General features: G+C 51.1%; 1 protein-coding gene across 2 annotated transcripts; it reads left to right on the forward strand.

The window, feature by feature from the left end:
* The first annotated feature begins 5,075 nt into the window (after window positions 1–5,075).
* Window positions 5,076–11,812, forward strand: LOC112310110 (sialic acid-binding Ig-like lectin 5). 2 transcript variants are annotated; one of them, XM_045200402.3, is made up of 9 exons: window positions 5,076–5,676; window positions 5,744–6,127; window positions 6,332–6,598; window positions 6,792–6,833; window positions 8,094–8,345; window positions 8,432–8,716; window positions 9,014–9,113; window positions 9,469–9,529; window positions 10,293–11,812. In XM_045200402.3, exons 1-9 carry the CDS (start codon window positions 5,640–5,642, stop codon window positions 10,332–10,334), a joined length of 1,470 nt encoding a protein of 489 aa, XP_045056337.2. In that variant the 5' UTR covers window positions 5,076–5,639; the 3' UTR covers window positions 10,335–11,812. The 2 variants fall into 2 exon arrangements, with proteins under 2 accessions (XP_045056337.2, XP_045056336.2); XM_045200401.3 differs by having other exon boundaries at window positions 5,078–5,676; window positions 10,170–11,812.
* Window positions 11,813–18,844: the final 7,032 nt, after the last annotated feature.

Raw genomic sequence — 18,844 nt, forward strand, 5'->3', positions numbered from 1 at the left:
TGGAGGAGAGCATTCATCACTCAAAGTGGGGTCCTTATGACACTTCACAGCTGTTCCAAGACCTTAGGAGAAATAAGGTTTCCTTTTAGCTTTTTATCTGTCCCCCAGCCAGCTGAATAACTTCCAGCATGCTTTCTATCTTGCCACACTGGAGCTGATTAATCTCGTACAGTCCAGGACAGGCTTTCCCTTTTTCTGGGTTTCTGCACATTTCTGTCTGGAGCTTTCTGGTCTCTTCCCAGGTGGTCTCAACCACCCCAAGGCTCCCAGCCCCACTTCTGCCCAGACACTTCCTGCAGTTCTTCGCCGGGGCTGGCCTGAGCCCCAGAGTCAAAAAGTCGCAGGAAGTGTGGGTCCTGATAGGACTGAAAACAGGAACTTCACGTCCTCCCAACCTTCCCCTCTATGTGCCACTCCTTGTTATCCTCACTCAGCCCAGGAGTGCCCACGTAGGGGTTGGCTTCCTGCTCCCCTGTGGCTGCTCCAGCATCCACTACACCAGGGGGTCAGATTCCTTCCAGGTGACCCCTTATCTGAGTGCCCCAAACACCAGTATACAGCTCTGAAGCCACTCAGCCCCAGGCCAGCATCCGATTGGATGCTGGCCTCACTCCTGTTTGTCCTGGCAGGGCTGGGGCTTCTGGAAAAGGAGGGATGAGAAAAACTTGAGATCCTTTGCCCTGCAGAACACAGGGAAGGTCCTGGACTCAGGATTCAGAAAGAAAGGGCCAGACACAGGGACATCCCAAACCCTCTCCCCACCCCGAACCCACCTCTGCACATCAGGGAAGCACTTTGCTGAGTGGGCCCTGACTTCACAGAAAAACAAACTCCTGTTCTCCTCTCACTTCTGGTCTTCCAGACTATTCCCTCTGGCTGTGAGTGAGTAGATACAAGGAGAAGGAAAACAGGATGTATGTAATTCTCTTTACCAAAATTAAAGCAAAACTTTGTGCAAGACTCTGCTGCTTGTGCCTTTGCCTTATGTAGACCTGCAAAGCCTGTCACTCAGCACATCCTTATCACCTCCTGTGCAGCTCATCACTGTGCAAAGCTAGTGCACAGGGCTGGTGAGAGATGCACATTCCTGCCTCCAAGGACTCACTTTCCATTGTGGGGACTTAAATGCACAGCCAAGGAAACTCCTCTCAGTGCTCTCTGCCCACCTCCAATCTGTCCTCCACAGAGAAGCCAGAGACAACTCTAAAACCCAATGGTGTCATTTTCCTGGTTCCTCAGCTTAATTTTTCTCTAGGTGCCCCAATGGAAATAGACAGAATCCTTTAAGATGGTCCCAGGGGTGTTACTCAGTTGTCTTATTTGTTACTGATGCTTAGAACACACCACAAACTGAAATGCCAACACATGTACAGAGACACACACAAATTTGTTCATGTAGTTTTTCTAAAAAGTTTAGCCTTAGCCATTGTGGCTCAGTTGGTTGGAGCATTGTCCCCTAGACCAAAAGGCCATGGGTTCAGTTCCCAGTCAGGGATTGTACACAGATTATGGGTTTGATCCCTGGTTGGGGCATGTACAAGAAGGCAGTCAATTGACATTTCCTTCACACATCTCTCTCTCTCTCTCTCATCAATGAGAAAAATGTTCAGCTGGGGATAAAAACTTTAAAAAATGTAACATCATGTTTCTCATATGGATACAAAATAAACACGTGTTAAAGACTTTTTATTGTGTTTAAAAACACATAACATGAGACCTCCCTTCATAACCAATTTTTAAGAGCCTAGTATTACCAACTACAGGCACTCTGTTGTACAGAGCTCCCTAGAACTTTCTCATCTTGCATAACTGAAACTTCATACCCATTAAACAGCAGCTCCCCATGTTATTTAACTCATGAGTTGAGAGAACCGGGCAGAAATGATAGAAGCACAGATTTGTATGGAGTACATGAGTGTTGAGGTGAAGTTGTGAATGCATGTGAACCTGGATTGGCAGGGCGATTCAAGAGACCCTCTGGCAGATGGAAGAATGCCTGTGTGTGTCTGTGGAGATGAACTATTTGCATGGTTTCCAGTTATCTATAAACTAGGGCAGTGTAAAACAGTTCAAAGGCAATAAAAGGCTAGAATCAGATAACCCTGGAAGTGTGAATGGTAAAAAATGCATAGTTTCCCACCGCAGATGGCCAGTCATCTCATTTTTGCCTAAATTTTCTTGTATTAAAGCAAATACTTATTGATCACCTAATATAGACCAAGCATGCTTCTAGTCAGAGTGGATTCAGCAGTAAGAAGAGCTACAAGACCCTTCATGAAGCTTATATTCTAACGGCAGAAAAGACAGGCAAAGAATGATCAAGTAGATTATATGTTATATGGATTGGCGTTAAGGAGTCTGGAGGAAAACAAAGCAGGAAAGGACGTAGAAAGTATGGGATGGATTATATTCTTCATGTGATTATTGAGAAGCTGAGGTTTGAGTGTGCACATGTGAGCTTCACAGACACATGCACACCTCAGATATGTGCACACACAGAGATCATACACACACACACGCATATTCCTCAGACAGACACAGAAAAAAGACAGGCACCACCACACACACTTACACCTTAGATACATACAGAGAGACCGCACACACAGGTGCATGAAAACAAACACACGTGCCCAGGTACATGCTTCAAATACACACACAGACACAAACACCAGGCACAGAGACCATAAACACAGACACACAGGCCCTCAGACGTAACCACACGCTTACCCACAGATGTACAACACAGGCATGCACACAAAGACACAGAAACATATACACTTCAAATATACACACAGACACACCTGACACACACAGAGACCACAAACACAGACACACACTTACATTCAGAAACACATGTCACAAACACTTGCAAAGGACACACACACTCAGATACACACAACAGGCCTCAACCCCCCTGGGTTCTCACATGGGAGCTTTGCCTGGGAGGACTCAGGCCTGATGGTCAGGCCAACCAGACCCAACATCCCAGCAGGAGGGAAAGTCAGGGACACACGTGATTCCAGGCCCCTCTCGGCCATTCCACTGACCTTCCTTGTCATTCTCAAAAGCGACAGCCTGCCCACTAAAACACCATCCCGCCCCCAGTCCCTAAACCTGTGGTCCAGCAGTCCCTGTAGCGTCATCAGCCCCCTGCTGGCCTGTGAGGGAACTACAGTTGTGTCCACACTCAGACCAAGGTGGGGGGGGGGGGGGGAGTTGATCAGGGAAGGCGGGAACATCTCTCCACCTTTGGAAACACTGATATCTGAAGCCAGGGCAGGTGAGAAGGGAAGTGGACTCACCTGAAAGAAGTGGGAAGTGGAGAAGCAGGAGAAGGAGAGAAAGAGGGAAGGGGATGCAGGAAAGGGGGAGGTAGAGGGGGGAGGGGCGATGTGGAGGACAGAGTGGGGGGATGGCAGGGAGGGGAGAAGGTGGATTCCCTTGGATGCTGGAGCAGAGAGGCTGTAGGACTGACTGAGGCAAGGGGTCTACAGCGAGACCCCCTCTTTGCCCCACCAACTTCTCTGGGTCTGGTCCTGCTCTGTGAAATGGGATGATTTGCCTCCCATACAACCCTGCTCCCCTTCCACCCCCCAGCTCACCTGTCCCATCCTCCAGGCCCACCCTCTCCCCTCCACGGGTCCCCCCAGCCCATCGTCCCCACTGCGTCAGCTTTGACCAGCCAGGCTGTGACTCTGTCCCTGGTCTCCACTCCAGGTCCATTCAGCAGGGTCTGCCTCACCTCAGCCCAATCCCCCAGAACACCCTGCTCCACAGATGGGAGGCAGGCTCCCAAGGTGCAGGTGCAGTGACAGTCCCCTCCAGCAGAGGGAGCAGCCTGAAGAGAGCCCATGAGGCTGGTCGTGTCCTGGGGAGAGGAGGAGCAGGGAGGCGGGGGCTGAAGCTGCACCCCTGCAGAATGCACAGCTGGTGGTGGAGGAACAGCAGGGTTTCCTCACAGGGTTTCCTCCCTTTACCAAGTCCTTCCCGTCCTTTTCCTCCTCCAACCCGCAGAGTGGCCCCATGCTACAGACCCACCCTGTGCGAACTGTGTCCACTGTGGGCCAGGCCAGGCCGCTCCCCACACTTTACTTGAGGAACACGTCAACTTTCTTGGCAACCCGCTGTGTTCCCTGGCTTGGGCTGTCATAACACAGTGCTGCCACTAGAGGGCCTAAACCACAGAAATTCATATTCCCATAGTTCTGGAGACAGGAAGTTCAACATCAAGGAGTTGGTAGGACTGGTCCCCTCTGAGGCCTCTCTGCTTGGCTTGCAGACGGTTCTTCCCCTGTGGTCTCTCCTCTGTGCATGTCTGTGCCCCAATCTCTCCTTATAAGGACTCTACTCCTACTGGATTAGGGTCTACCCTAGTGACCTCATTCTACCTTAATCGACCCTAAAAGACCCCACCTCCAAAACCAGTCACATTCAGCAGTACTGGGGGTCAGCACATGAACAGATGAATTTTGGGGGTGACACAATTCAGCCCACAGCACCTCGTGAGCCGGGGTGCCCGGCTGTGCACAGGGTGGTGGAGCCTTTCCTGAGGCAGCACAGTGAGCACAGAGGAGCCAGGCTGGAGCCCAGGGCCATCTGGCTGCAGAACCCACACCCCTGACCCCATGCTGGAGGCCTCCACTGAGGAAGCCCAGGGCCGAGCTGGCCACCAGAGGATGTCCACTGAGGGCCGGACTCAGAGTGACCACTGAGGATCAGGCAGGGCTGGCACCTGCCCTTACACAGGGTTCTCCCACAGACAATGAGGGTTGAGGCCTGTGATGCCTCCCTGTGACAGATGAGGAAACTGAGGCTTGGAGGGCAGAAGAGCCAGATCCACCTGACTCCAAAGGCATACTGTGATGGCATCTTTCTCTGAACCAACAGCAGGGATCCCTGGGCAGGGGCTTCAAGCAGGCAAGCAAGCCTAGGACGACCTTGGGGTCACAGGCTGGTGACCCCCTCAGAGTCTGGTCCTGTCCTCTCTGGCCATTCTCACCTGGGAGCTCACTGTCCACTGCCCAGAGCAACTGAGTTTCCTACACGCCCCGGCCTGTGCTCCCACCAACACACCCTGGACCACCGGGAGCTGGCATGACCTGGGGCCCCTCTGCCTCCTCGGGTGTTAGGGTCACTCTCAGGGATGGGGACAAAGGCAGCCACTGTCTCCACTTTGACTGCACGCCCCAGAGGGAGTAGATGCTCTGCTGGGCTGTGTGTTCATTCACTTGTCTGTCACCGCCACCTGTCTCACCCAGAGGACTATGTCACATTCCATGCCTTCCTGTTCCCCCGTCAGCCCCTCCTGAGTCCCACACCTGAGGGACTGATCCTCTGCGTCATTCAGAAGCTGTGCCTGGCCAGGCAGTGCCTGCTTTCCTGTGTGGACAGTAGTGCCAGAGGGACAGGCGAGGACAGGCAGTCGGGAGTGTTGGGTCAGGTCCTCTCCAGTGTGTGGGGCCCTCATGGGGACCCCATCTGGAAAGTGGAAGTGCTGATTCTCCAAGGGCCGGGCCAGCTCCACCACATGCGCTGCCCACTTCCTCCTCCTGATCATCACCTTTCTCCCTTCCCCCTGGCTTCCTGTTGGGGCTTCCTCTCAGTCCTGTGACACCGAGACCCCAACACATACCCCAGAGATGCTGCTGCTGCTGCTGTGGGCCCTGCTGTGGGCGGGTGAGTGCCCCAGGGGAGAGCGTGTGGGCTGGGGTGGAGGCTGGGGCTGAGCCTCCTTTCCCCACAGGGTCCCTGGCTCAGGATCCAGAATTCCAGCTGAATGTGCAGGGGTCCGTGACGGTGCAGGAGGGCCAGTGTGTCTCCGTGCCCTGCACTGTGACCTACCCTCAGGAAGACTGGACTGACTCTACCCCAGCTCATGGCTACTGGTTCCAGGAAGGGGCCAATACAGGCCAGAATGCTCCTGTGGCCACAAACAACCCCAATCGTAAAGTCCAACAGGAGACCCAGGGTCGATTCCACCTCATCGGGAACCCCCAGACCTATGACTGCTCCCTGCACATCAGAGACGCACGGAGGAGGGACACAGGGAGATACTTTTTCAGGGTGGAGCGAGGGTCCTATGTGAAATACAATTACATACATAACCAGCTCTCTATTCATGTGACAGGTAAGAAATGGGGTCAAAGTGAGGACACATGGCTGGGACCTGAGGGCTCCTGGGCTGGGAAGGAACCTGATTCCCCTCATCCTGGGATGGACTCAAGGGGACCGATGGGGACTGGATCCTGGGGCTGGACTGGCGCAGAGGCTGCAGTTAGGGGCACACTTGGGGACCCCACTTTCAGGGCCTTTGTCTCTCTCTCTTCTCCAGATCTGGTACCTGACATCCACATCCACGGGACCCTGGAATCTGGCCACCCCAAGAACATCACCTGTACAGTGTCATGGGACTGTGATAGAGAGACACCACCCATCTTCTCCTGGATGTGGGCCAACTTCACACTGGGTCTCAGGACTGCTAACTCCTCAGTGCTCACCTTCACACCAGGGCCCCAGGACCACGGCACCAACCTCACCTGTCAGGTGGCCTTGCGGGGTGGCCTGATCAGGGAGAGGACCATCCAGCTCAACGTGACCTGTGAGTACCCGGTCAGGACACCAGTCCCTGGGGGTGGAGGGAGTTGGGGGTTAGGGATGCAAACCTGGGATGCAGAGGAAGGAAGGAGGACACCCAATTTTACCCCTTTCCTGTGTATAAAGTTTTTGGGTGGAAAGGGCCAATGCCCACCTTTCTGCCACTGAAAAAGGAACAATTATGTCTGTCTGTCCAGATGCACTCCAGAACCTCACCATCATGTCCTGGGAAGACACAGGTAGGGTGCACCCTCTCCTGTCCTGGGGTGGTGGAAGTGGGGTGTGTCTCTCTGCACCCTTCAGAGCAGAGCTGGGATTTCAGAACTCAGATGGGAGACAGACTTGGGCCAGGTGAGAGGACAGCAGAGGTGAGAGGCCCCCCACTCACTCCTTCTAGGCTTACAAACTGGCCTCCCCGACCCTGACCCCGTCACGGGACACTGCATGAGGTTCTCAGATGTACAGCCCTGTGGTCAGACATTCCCAGAACTTACAAAGGGATGAGTTTAGTTGCCCCCGGCACCCTCCATAGTTATTACAATATTATTCACTATATTCCCTATGCCATAGTTTACATCCCGTCACTATTTTTATAACAGGCAATTTGTAATATTATTTTTTAAATCTCCCTTAATTTCTTCCAGTAGCCTCATATAAACACCCCCAGCATGGCCACTCAGTCGGGCATCACAGGACTACTTGCTTCTCTGGGAGCAGGCCCGGCCTTGCCACACCCTGGCTGTAGTTGCACTCTGTGCCATCTTCCCACAATGTCCTCCATGCCAGCACCATCGCCTGGCCAGCTCCCACCCCTTCTCGTACTCTGCTTAAGCCTTTCCTCCTCCAGGAAGCCCTCCCTGACCTGCCAGTCCCATTCAAGTCGCATTCTCAGGGTTCCCTAAACACAGATAACCCCCCATCATAAAGTACATCTTATTGCTCTTTGAGGGCCTGTTTTTGGGGTGTCTCATCCACGAGACTGTAAGCTCTGAGACACAGCTGAATTGGGCAGGTCATAGTGTACCGCTGTTGACAGACATAAATGACGAGGTTCATACAGAGAAATCTGGGGTCTGCATTGGCACTGGTAGCCAAGGCAGGAGGCATGGGGACCAGGGCAGTCCAGCCAAATGCTCAGCAGCCTCTTGCAGAGGCTGTAGTGCCTGCCCCTAGCCCTGTTCCCTTGGGGTTGAGCCCAGATGGTATTAGCCCATCGGGTTATGGAAGAGAAGAAACTGATGTACATAATGTTAAGGAGGAGAGAGAGGGAGACAGAGAGAGAGAGCACAGAGATGGTGGGAGAGACAGAGAGACAGAGGGAAATACAGAAATAAGAAGAGAGAGAGACATATAGATGAAGAGGGAGATTGAGATGGAGAGCCAGGGAGATGAAGAGAGAGGCAGAGCTACAGAGAGACAAGGACATACAGACAGGGGGAGAGAAAGACAGAAGGAGATGTAACAACAGCTGGGGCTTAACTCTCTCTCTGTCTTGCCAGGATATAAAGTTTTGTCCAATGGCTCATCTCTCCAAGCCCAGGAGGGCAAGTCCCTGTATCTGGTGTGTAAAGCTGACAGCAACCCGCCCACCAGTACGAGGTGGACCCGGGGCAGCCTGACCCTGCAGTCCACGGACCCTGGGGTCCTGAAGCTGCCCCGGGTGGAACTGGAGGACCATGGGAAATACATCTGCCGAGCTCAGCAGAACAAGTCAGCCTCTCTGGAAGCCTCTGTGACCCTCAGTGTGAAGAGTGAGTAGGAACACACCTGGGGCAGGGCTCTGGGTTTCTGGGGAGGAGAGAGGCTCATCTGATCCCTCCCCTGTTTCTCCCCACAGACCCCCCACAGCTGCAGGGACCCTCCTGCTCCTGGGAGGACAAGGGTCTCCGCTGCAGCTGCTCCTCCCAAGCCCAGCCAATCCCCTCACTGCTCTGGCGACTGGGGGAGGCGCTGCTGGAGGGGAACCACAGCAATGCCTCCTACACTGTCACCTCCTACTCTGTGGGGCCCTGGGCCAACAGCTCCCTGAGCCTCTACGGGGAGCTTACGTCCACCCTCAGGCTCAGATGTGAGGCCCAGAACACCCACGGGAAAGAGACCGTGACTGTCCTGCTGCTGCCAGGTCAGGGTGTGATGGGTGACGCCCAGGGAGGTGGCGCACAAGCCTGGACCCTAGAAGACACTGAGTGGGAGGGAAAGTGGCCTGACTCTGGGCAAAGGGGAACTCGAGGCCAGGCCTCTGAGACATGTGGCTGGGGAGGGGGCTGGGGGACCTGGAGGCTGAGTCATATGAAGGGGTGGGGGACAAAGGAGTCCTGGGTGGGAGTGGGCACACTCGTCAGCATGGATTGGAGAAGGCAGGGTGCTCAGACGCCTGCTTAGGGAAACAGGAGCTCACGAGGGTGTCTCGTCTCTTCAGGGAGACCAGGACACAGGACAGGGGTGATTCAGGGGGCCGTGGTGGGAGCCGGTGCCACAGCCCTGCTGGCCGTCTGCCTCGGCCTCATTGGCCTCATCCTGTGAGTGGGGGGTGGCCCCAGGCTGGGCAAGGGCCTCAGGAGGTGGCAGTGGTGGTGTGGGGGGGGGGGGCAGGGACCCAAAGAATCTCCAAACCTGAAAGCCCAGAGACCTGACCAGGCAATAAATCTGGGAACAGGTGCCACAAGTTGAGGCGGTGACAGGAAGTCAGCCTCCTGACACCTTGGCCAGGTGTACTGTGTCCCAACACTGGTGCCAGCTGTCTGGGAGGAGGGTACGTGTGTTCCTGTTGTGGTCCCTGCAACCAGGCAGCAGCCTCCACGCCTGCCTCACTGAGCCCTGCCAGGCCCCCAGGTGCGAGCCGCCTGTGCTGAAGGGCCCTGTCTCTCTTCTCAGACTGAGGATCTGCAGGAAGAAACAGGAAGAGAAGGCAGAGAGCCAGGAAGGCGTCTCCCAGGTGAGTGCCGTGGGCAACGTTCCACCCAGTGTCCCTGAGGTGAACATGGGAGTTCCTCCTCTGCCCCCAAACTTGGCCCTCCCTCGGGTTTCCTCAGGTCTGAGAACTGTCCTCTCCCGCATCCCCCAGAGCCAGTCACTGGCCAAGTCCTGTCCATTTCCCTTGTGGCAACGCCCTTCTCCTTTGGTTCCTGTCCAGCCGAGTCCCCACCACCTCCTGGGGTCCCTGACTCCACCTCCCCTCCCCGAATAGCCCCCAGACAGCTGTCCTGCTCCCACCGTTTACATCAGGGAGTCCAAGAGAAATACGATGCGAACAATGTTTATAACTTACAACCTTCTAGGAGTGGCATCAAAAAAGTAGGAAAAAACATGAGATCAGCTTCCCTATCTGTGAAACGAGAAGAATAGTTATATCCATGGAGAGAGCTCATAAAGATTACATGAGATTAGTAATAAGAACAAGCTATAATGATTACAGTTTGTCAGTGGTACAAATGGATAAATGAGTGAATGAGTGAGCGAGTGAATCCTCAGGAAATGGGTGTGAAATGGATAAATGAGGAAGACCCCTCAAGCCCCAGGTGCCCCTCTCCAGACCTCAAAGGTGGACTGGGACGCCCCTCTCTCCTCCCCCTCAGAGTCACCTGAACGCACCCTCCTCCTCCCACCACCTGCCCCCAGCAGCGGCCGCCTCCCCCTCTGAGCACGAGCTCCACTACGCTGCTCTCAGTTTCCACAACATGAAACCACACAACCCTCAGGCCCAGGAGACCCCGTACTCCGAGATCAAGATCCAGAAATGAGGGCGCACCCCCACCCCCGCAGGAGCTGGCTGGAGCCCAGGAAAGGCATCTCTGAAAAGAAAGGAGTGGAGGGTCCGATTCCTAAACAGTTAACAGCCCTCTGAGCCAAAGGTCATGAATGGAAACATCATGTTCCTTGGAGTGGCTGAAGTCGCAGAGATTCCTGGGTTCGAATCCAGGCTCAGCTACTTACTGAGGGTGTTCCATCAGGCAAGTCACTTTACCTCTGTGTGCCTCAGTTTCCTGCTCTGGACCATGGGGGATAATTTGATCACCTACATTGTTAAGTGAGAATATATGCACCATCGGCGTTAAGGGCATTGTTATGTACCAAGTTCACCTCAGGGTGGAGAGAGGTGTCAGTTTTGGCTCTACCTCTGTCTTCTGTTTGCTTGACTATTTTTAAGAACATGTGTTATCTTCACTTGGTGGAGGGGAACTTGTATTATTTTCAAGTATTTCTATTTCTAAATGTAACTCTTTGGCAGGAGAAGATATTTCACAACACATGTATCTTACCAAAGATTCATCCAGAGTAAATAAAGACTGTGTAAAGATCTTCCAAAAATCAATGAGAAAAAGGCAGACAACTCGAGAGAAAATGGGATCTCGCAAGGGCCAGTAAGCACATAGAAAGGCGCAGGCTTCAGCAGCGCTCAAGGACTTGAGAATAGAAACTGCAGGGCCCTGCCACCGCTCAGCCACCACACGGGCGAAAATAATAAGAAGAATATAAAAAACATCAGGTGTTGAGGACATTGCACTAAGTGAAAAAAGAGCCAGTCACAGAAAGACAGATGCTGCGGGATCCCGGGTACACACTGTATCTGCCGGCCTGAAACCCCTGGAGACAGCGGGAACAGGGCCCCTGGGGAGGGAACGTGGGAAGTTGCTACAGAGTTTCAGTTTTGCAAGATGAAGACGTTCTAGAGAATCACGGACAACACGTGGGTGGTCAACACCACTGTGCTGTGCACTTACAAATAGCAAAGGGTTTTCTGTTTTTAACCGCAATAAAGAAAAGTAACATATCGTGGTTTCCCAGGGCTTGAGACTGGGGGCTGGGTGGGCTGTTCAGGTTTAAGGGGTACAGAGCTTCAGTTCAGGATGAGGGAAAAGCTCTGGATGTGGACGGCGGTGATGGTGGCACAAAGTGAGTGTAGTCACTGAACTGCACACTTAAAAATACCTAAAGAGGAAGTTTTAGGTTGTGTATGGCTCATAGCAATAAAAACTTTTTAAGGACAATCACGTGTTGGTGGGGACGTGCAACCACTGGGACTCTGAGACACGCTGGTGGGGAGGAGAACTGGGACAATGTCTCGGGAAACACTGAGCATAGGAGCCAGCAGTTCCACTCCGGGGGGCGGACCCAACACAGACGTGTGCAAACGCCCCTGAAACGTGCACCTGGAGGTCCCCAGCAGCACTCCCTGTGAGGGCTGAGCAGTGCAACCTCCCCGAATTCCCATCAACGGGCCCACAGATTGCAGATGATTTACACAGTGGAAGAAGCAAATAACAGCTCTGCACCATGCGTGTGAATCCTACCAACATTAGGTTGAGGAAGAGAACCCAGACATGAAGAGTATGTGCTGGGTGATACTGTTGACATGAGGTTCTGAAGCAGACAAAACTCATCTTTGGGCCCTGGCTCATGTGGCTCAGCGGATTGAGCATGGGCTGCGAACAAAAGGGTTGCCGGTTCGATTTCCAGTCAGGGCACACACTGGGTTGCAGGCCAGGCCCCCAGTGGGGGCCACGTGAGAGGAAACCACACATTGATGTTTCTCTCCCTCTCTCTCTCCCTCCTTTCCCCTCTCTCTAAAAATAAATAAATAAAGTATCTTTGAAAAACCTCATTTTTGGTATCAGAAATCTGGAGCCTGGCCTCCCTCAGGGGGAAGTGACAGGAAGGGGGCAGTGGGGCCCCTCTGGGGGTTCAGATAAGGGTCTGCTTCTTGATCTGGGCACTAGTTGCTCATATGTATTCAGTCTATGAACTATTTACTTAATCATTTTTATCCTCACCTGAAGATATGCTTATTGATTTTTAGAGAGGAAGAGAGAGAGAGAGAGAGAGAGGCAGGTTTCAATGTCAGAGAGAAACATCAATCAGTTGCTGCCCATGCACTGGGAATCGAACCCGCAACATTTTGGTGTACCAGACGATGTGCCAACAGACTGAGCCTCCCAATGTCAGGGCTCCATGAAACAATTTTTTGTAAAACACTTGTGATTTCTGCTCTTTTAGAGAGGAATGTTGCTCTTTAATGAATTTTACATTAATCTTTTAAAAACCAGAGTCCTTCCCCTACTGGTGTGGCTCAGTTGGTCAGTCATCATCCTGCAAAGTGAAAGGTCACAGGTTCAGTCCCAGCCAGGGTGTGCGTGAGAGGCAACAGATCGCTGTTTCTCTCTCACATCAATGTTACTCTTCTCTTCTCTTCCTGCCTTGCCCCGTCCCCCCCCCCAAAAGGTCCCTGTAAGTATCTGACTCTGATTTCCACCAAACTATGAGCTTCCCAAGGGCAGGGACAGTACGCTCCCCAGAGCTGTATTTTCAGAGTCCGACCTTGGACACAGCACACAAAGTGGACTCAGTTAACCTCTGAAATGACATGAACTCCAGTTCAAGGGGACAACACGGTTGGGCTCTGCTGGGGTCTCCCAGGTTGCTGGGAGACCAGGTTCCAGCCCAGGCCTCTCTTCCAGGTGCCAAATCCCCATGTCCTGTTGGACACCTCCCCCTGAGTAACCACAGGCTCCTCCCTTTCAGTGCACCCCAAACTGGACTCTGAGTTCTCCCTCCAGACTGGTTCTCCCCTGCTCCTCCAGCTATGCTGTGAGAATGTCTACCTGATGGTGTGGAGCCTCATATCCAATACATGGGCAGGAGAGCTCTCGCTGCTGTGCCTGGATTAGCTCCCACTTCTCACCAGTGAGACAGGACCCCCTCCTGCTCTCCAGTCTCTGGTTCCAGTCAGGCTTCCCTCCACCTGTTCCCCTAAGAAGCCATGTCTCCATCACTTCCTGAATCTGGTGAGTCTGTACCTTTCCTTCCCCCCTCTCCACCCCAGGTAGCTGTGCGCCCCATCCCCCAGGGCCACCATATAAAGTGCCTCTAGTAGAGGTCCAGCTTCCAGCATGAAGCCTTCTTCAACCCCTTCATACGACCCTGGGGAAGATTCTGGAACTCGTCCCTCTGGGACCCCACAGACTCCGTTCATCCCTCCACCATAGCTTTAATCCTGGGGACTAGAGACTACCTGAAATATCTTAGAAGTAGGAGGTGGTTAGAAATGTAAGCTTCCCCCTAAGGGTGGAAACAACCAGAATGTCCATCAACAGATGAATGGATCAGCAAACATGGACCACCCACACAATGGAATATTATTCCACCATAAAAGGAGTGACACAAGCCCTGGCTGGTGTGGCTCAGTGGATTGAGCGCTGGCCTGTGAACCAAAGGGTTGCTGGTTCAATTCTCAGTCAGGGCGCACGGCAAGCCTCATGAGTGGTCAGCTCTGGGTGGCTGCTCAAAGTGCCCCCAGCTACGCACTGCCCAGGTCTTCATTCAACTCCCTCAATGACCTCTCAAGTCATAAACAAGCGGTCACAGACTCCATTTGCTCCCTGACCAAGACAGTGTTCCTATGGTTACCAGAAAGGCTGCTGATGCAGAAGGTGGAAAATAAGAGGAAGGCCTGTTTCAAGGACTTATGGCCAAGGTTTTGTCTCACTTACCCCTCCCACCGGGCACATTCCCATGAGTCACCAAGTCCCTGATCTGGGCTCCATTTCATCCCATCCAGCCTGTTGCCAACACTAGCAGAGCAGGGAGCTTCTCGCACTCAGCTCCAACTCTGCTCCTCCCCTGGCTTGACATCCTTCCCCACCTGCCACCTTCAAGGTATCCACTCCAGTGGGAGTTGTTCAGGAATGTTCATAACTCACCATCATCACCTTATTCCTCCCACACCTCAGCCACATTCTTGCCACAACCTGAAACCCTCCTGCCCCTTCTGGCCTCCCCACACTGAATTCACCTGGTTCCACCTCCCTGTCATAATAGTGTCCCCATTCTCCATCTTTGCGGCACATGCCTATCCTGTGAGATCCAGCTCAAATATCACCTCCTCACATAAGCTGTGTTCGCTGCCTTCCCACCCCCTCCACCCTTGCCCTTTCTCACAGATAGGATTAGGGCTGTGGTTTATCAACCTTAGTGCTGTTGATATTGGGGCATTTGTAGCTGAGTGGAGTTTTTTGGTTGTGTGGGGGTGGGCTGTCCTGTGCATTGTAGCATGTTAAGCAGCATCCCTGGTCTCCACCCAGGAGATGCCAGGAGCTTCCCCTGTTCTGTTTTGACAACCAAGTTATCTCCAGACATTTTCAAATGTCTGTGGGTGGTAAAACCTCCCAATGAAAACCATGGGGTTAGAGTCTCCAGCCTCTGCCTTCACAGAGTCACTTTGGCAGATTGACAAACTTACTCCAGTTCTTCTTTTCAAGGTCACCAGAGAAACCTTCACTCCTAGCTCCTTGCATAACAAAAGTGCATTTCAGCTCCTTTGCATCACATTCATGAGGGAAACATTGGGAAATCCCTACATTTCTCCCCATTTCTCCCATTTCTTTGTTCTCTAAACTTTTACTGCATGTCCATTATATGCCGGAAACAGTAAGAGGAAGAAGATACAGTTCCTGCCTCAGGGGAGCTCAAGTCCATGGCTTGGGGTTTGGGGAAGGCACAGAAATATGTAAACTATTAAAACACAGTGTGATGAGGTTCCCATGGCCTGGGGGTCCAAGGACCAGAGCTCCAGCCTCTGCTCTCAGGTGCGGAAAGGGAGTGAGAAAAGTCTTCTCAGGAGAAACTCCTCTTGAGATGCACTTTGAGGGGAAAGCAGGAGTCAACCAAGCAGAGATGGGAGGGAAAGCATCCCAGGCAGTGGTGACATCAGGTGCAAAGCAAGGGGCTGGGAGAGGGCCTGACCACTGTCTGGGCCATTAGATAAAGGATAAATCACAAGAGCCATTAGAAAATACCTGAGGATAGCTGCGTGGAGTGGTGTGGGGGAGTGGTGGGAGGAACATGGAGACAACTGTACTTGATCTACAATTTTAAAAATATTTAAAAAAGAAAATACCTTGATAAAGTGAAAACCAAAACACAGCACACTGAAATCTGTGGGGTGCAGTGAATGTGCTAAGAAGGAAATTTATAGCTGTATATATTTACCTTCAAAAAGATTGGACTTCCAGTCAAGATGGAGCATAGGTAAATATGGTACTTACATCCTCCCATGACCATGTCAAATGACAGGACAACCATCATTCAGAACCTCCTGAAATCTGGCTGAACTGAAGTCCTACAACCGGGAATTTAAAGAAGCAGCCACATCGAAACTGGTAGGACAGGCAGAGACTCGGAAAGGGCTGGTCCCACACCCATGTATGGCACATAAAAATTAGGAGGGATATCTCAGCTGTGGCTGTTCTTCCTGAGAAGTGAGGCATCCCGGCCCTAACTAGACCCCCTGACCCCAAGTTTCCAGTGCTGGAAAAAGAAGTCCCCATAACTTCTGGCTGTAAAAACCAGCAAGAATTGAGGCTGAGTGAGATGGAAGGCTGCTGAAGTCCCAGGCAGTCCCTCTTAAAGGGCCCTGCTCAGAAACTTACTCAGACTCACTCCCTATGAGCTCCAGCCTTGGGGCAGCAGCTCAAAAGACACCAGGGACTTATGGAAACTGAAGTGTCTGGCATCGACGAAAGATGGGGGGGCAGCTTTCTTCTAGACAGAAGAGCTGGCAGATGCCATTGTTCCTTTGATGAGCTGTCCCCTACAGAGACAACAGGTAGATGTCATATCTAAGTCTCCATTAACCTGGCTATTATTGTTTGCCCCACCCTGGTGATTCCCTGAGATTCCACTCCACCCAAATTGCAGGCCCACACAAGCTCTTTCAAGTGCCTTTTCCATACAAATAGCCTGTCTTGGCTCATGCTTTAGACTTGTCTAAAATCTCTCAGACAAGCAGTACTTGGCTCCAGCATGCCCCATACCCCTTGCTAAGTGACCCCAGACCCGGAACTATCAGCAGCCAGCCATGGTTTGAAGCCTGGCCTCTCCTGGGCACCTCCAAGCCAGACACAAGTAGCAGGCAGCTTCAGATCACTTTGTAGCTCAAGTGGGTGGCCCTATGCAGATCACAGGTGGTGGTTGACCTTGGCCTGCTCCTCCCAGGATGCCCTAGGGCCAGTGCACCTGGCAGAAAACTTTAGACCACATTGAAACAGCACCCAACTATCTCCATAGTGACACACTCAAGGGACAGACTCAGCAGGCACTGAAGTAAGTCCTGCTCTGTTGGGTGGGCCCCTGCACAGCTGATCCTCCATGGTGGTCAGTGGTCTCAGCTAGTCCTTGCAATTGATCAGCCTGGGGGTAAGTCCCTCCCACTGATGTGCCAACAGCAATCAAGGATCAACAGGAGGCTGTACGCAGCCTACATGGGGTGGAGGGGGCTGCAACTGAGGTGCCCAGCTTAGGTGATCAGAGAGGGTTTGGCATTAGGACCTACAGAACGCCTACTACATTAGGCTATGCTACCAACCCCAGGAGACACAGCAGCTCTACCTAATATACAGAAACAAACACCAAGAGACTGCCAAAATGAGGAGACAATGAAACACATCACAACTAAAACAACAGAACAAAACTCCAGAAAAAAAATTAAACAAAAATGGAGACAAGCAACCTACTAGGTGTGGAGTTCAAAACAGTGCTTATAAGAATATTCAATGAACTTAGGGAAAGAATAGTTGAACTTAGAACTTCAACAGCATAAAAAAGGACATGAAAACCATTTTAAAAAAGACATGGAAACCACAAAAAAAAAGAACCAGTCAGAAATGAAGTATACACTAACAGAAATGAAGAATAATTAACAGGGAATCAGGAGTAGAGTAGATGAAACTGAGTATCAAATCAGTGATTTGGAATATAAGGAAGCAAAAAACACCCAATCAGAACAGCAAAAAGAAGAGAGAATTCAAAAAACTAAAGATAATGTAAGGAGCCATACCAATATTTGCATCACGGGAGTGCCTGAAGGAGAAGTGAGAGATTAAGGAATTGAAAACCTATGTGAAAAAATAAGACAGGAAATTTCCCTAACCTGGTGAAGGAAATAGACATACAAGTCCAGGAAGCACAAAGAGTCCCAAACAGGATAAATCCAAAGAAGCCCATACCAAGACACAGCATAATAAAAATACCAAAGGTTAAAGACAAAGAGAATCTTTAAAGCAGCAAGAGAAAAGCAATTAGTTACCTACAAGGGAGCTCCTATAAGAAGACTGTCAGCTGATTTCTCAACAGAAACTTTGTAGTCTAGAAGGGATTGGCAATAAATAGTCAAAGTGATGAAAAGCAGTGACCTACAATCAAGATTATTTTACCCAGCAAAACTATCATTTAGAATCAGAGGACATATAAAGAGCTTCCCAGACAAATAAAAGCTAGAAGGAATTCATCACCACCAAACAAGTATTACATGAAATGTTAAAGGGTATTCTTTAAACAGCAGAAGAAAAAAAGATAAAATATATGAACAATAAAATGGCAGTAAATATATATCTATCAACAAATGAAACTTTAAAAAAACAAAAAATATGAAGAAGCAAAACATAAACAGACTCATAGATAGAGAACATTTTTTAAAATATATTTATTGATTATGCTATTACAGTTGTCCCATTCCCCCCCCTCACTCCACTCCATCCTGCCCACCCCCTCCCTTCCACATTCCCCCCCTATAGTTCATGTCCATGGGTCATACATATAAGTTCTTTGGCTTCTACATTTCCTACACTATTCTTACCCTTCTCCTGTCTATTTTCCACCTATCATCTATGCTACTTATTCTCTGTACCTTTCCCCCCTTCTCCCCCTCCCACTCCCCTATTGACAACCCTCCATGTGATCTCCATCTCTATGGTTCTGTTCCTGTTCTAGTTGTTTGCCTAGTTTGCTCTTGTTTTGTTTTAGGTGTGGTTGTTAATAACTGTGAGTTTGCTGTCATTTTTATTGTTCATATTTTTTATCTTCTTTTTCTTAGGTAACTCCCTTTAACATTTCATATAATAAGGGCTTGGTGATGATGAACTTCTTTAACTTGACCTTATCTGAGAAGCACTTTATCTTCCCTTCCATTCTAAATGATAGCTTTGCTGGATACAGTAATGTTGGATGTAGGCCCTTGCCTTTCATGACTTGGAATACTTCTTGCCAGCCCCTTCTTGCCTGTAAGGTCTCTTTGGAGAAATCAGCTGACAGTCTTATGGGAAGTCCTTTGTAGGTAACTGTGTCCTTTTCTCTTGCTGCTTCTAAGATTCTCTCCTTCTGTGTAATCTTAGGTAATGTAATTATGATGTGCCTTGGTGTGTTCCTCCTTGGGTCCAGCTTCTTTGGGACTCTCTGAGCTTCCTGGACTTCCTGGAAG

This window comes from Desmodus rotundus, chromosome 12 (genome assembly GCF_022682495.2).
Source record: "Desmodus rotundus isolate HL8 chromosome 12, HLdesRot8A.1, whole genome shotgun sequence".
Taxonomy (NCBI): domain Eukaryota; kingdom Metazoa; phylum Chordata; class Mammalia; order Chiroptera; family Phyllostomidae; genus Desmodus; species Desmodus rotundus.

Bases quoted from the DNA above. Each gene is read 5' to 3' on its own strand.
- LOC112310110 (XM_045200401.3), top strand. From the start codon at position 5,640: ATGCTGCTGCTGCTGCTGTGGGCCCTGCTGTGGGCGG. The intron at 6,599-6,791 runs GTGAGTACCCGG...CTGTCTGTCCAG, and splicing joins CATCCAGCTCAACGTGACCT to ATGCACTCCAGAACCTCACC. The intron at 6,834-8,093 runs GTAGGGTGCACC...CTGTCTTGCCAG, and splicing joins CATGTCCTGGGAAGACACAG to GATATAAAGTTTTGTCCAAT.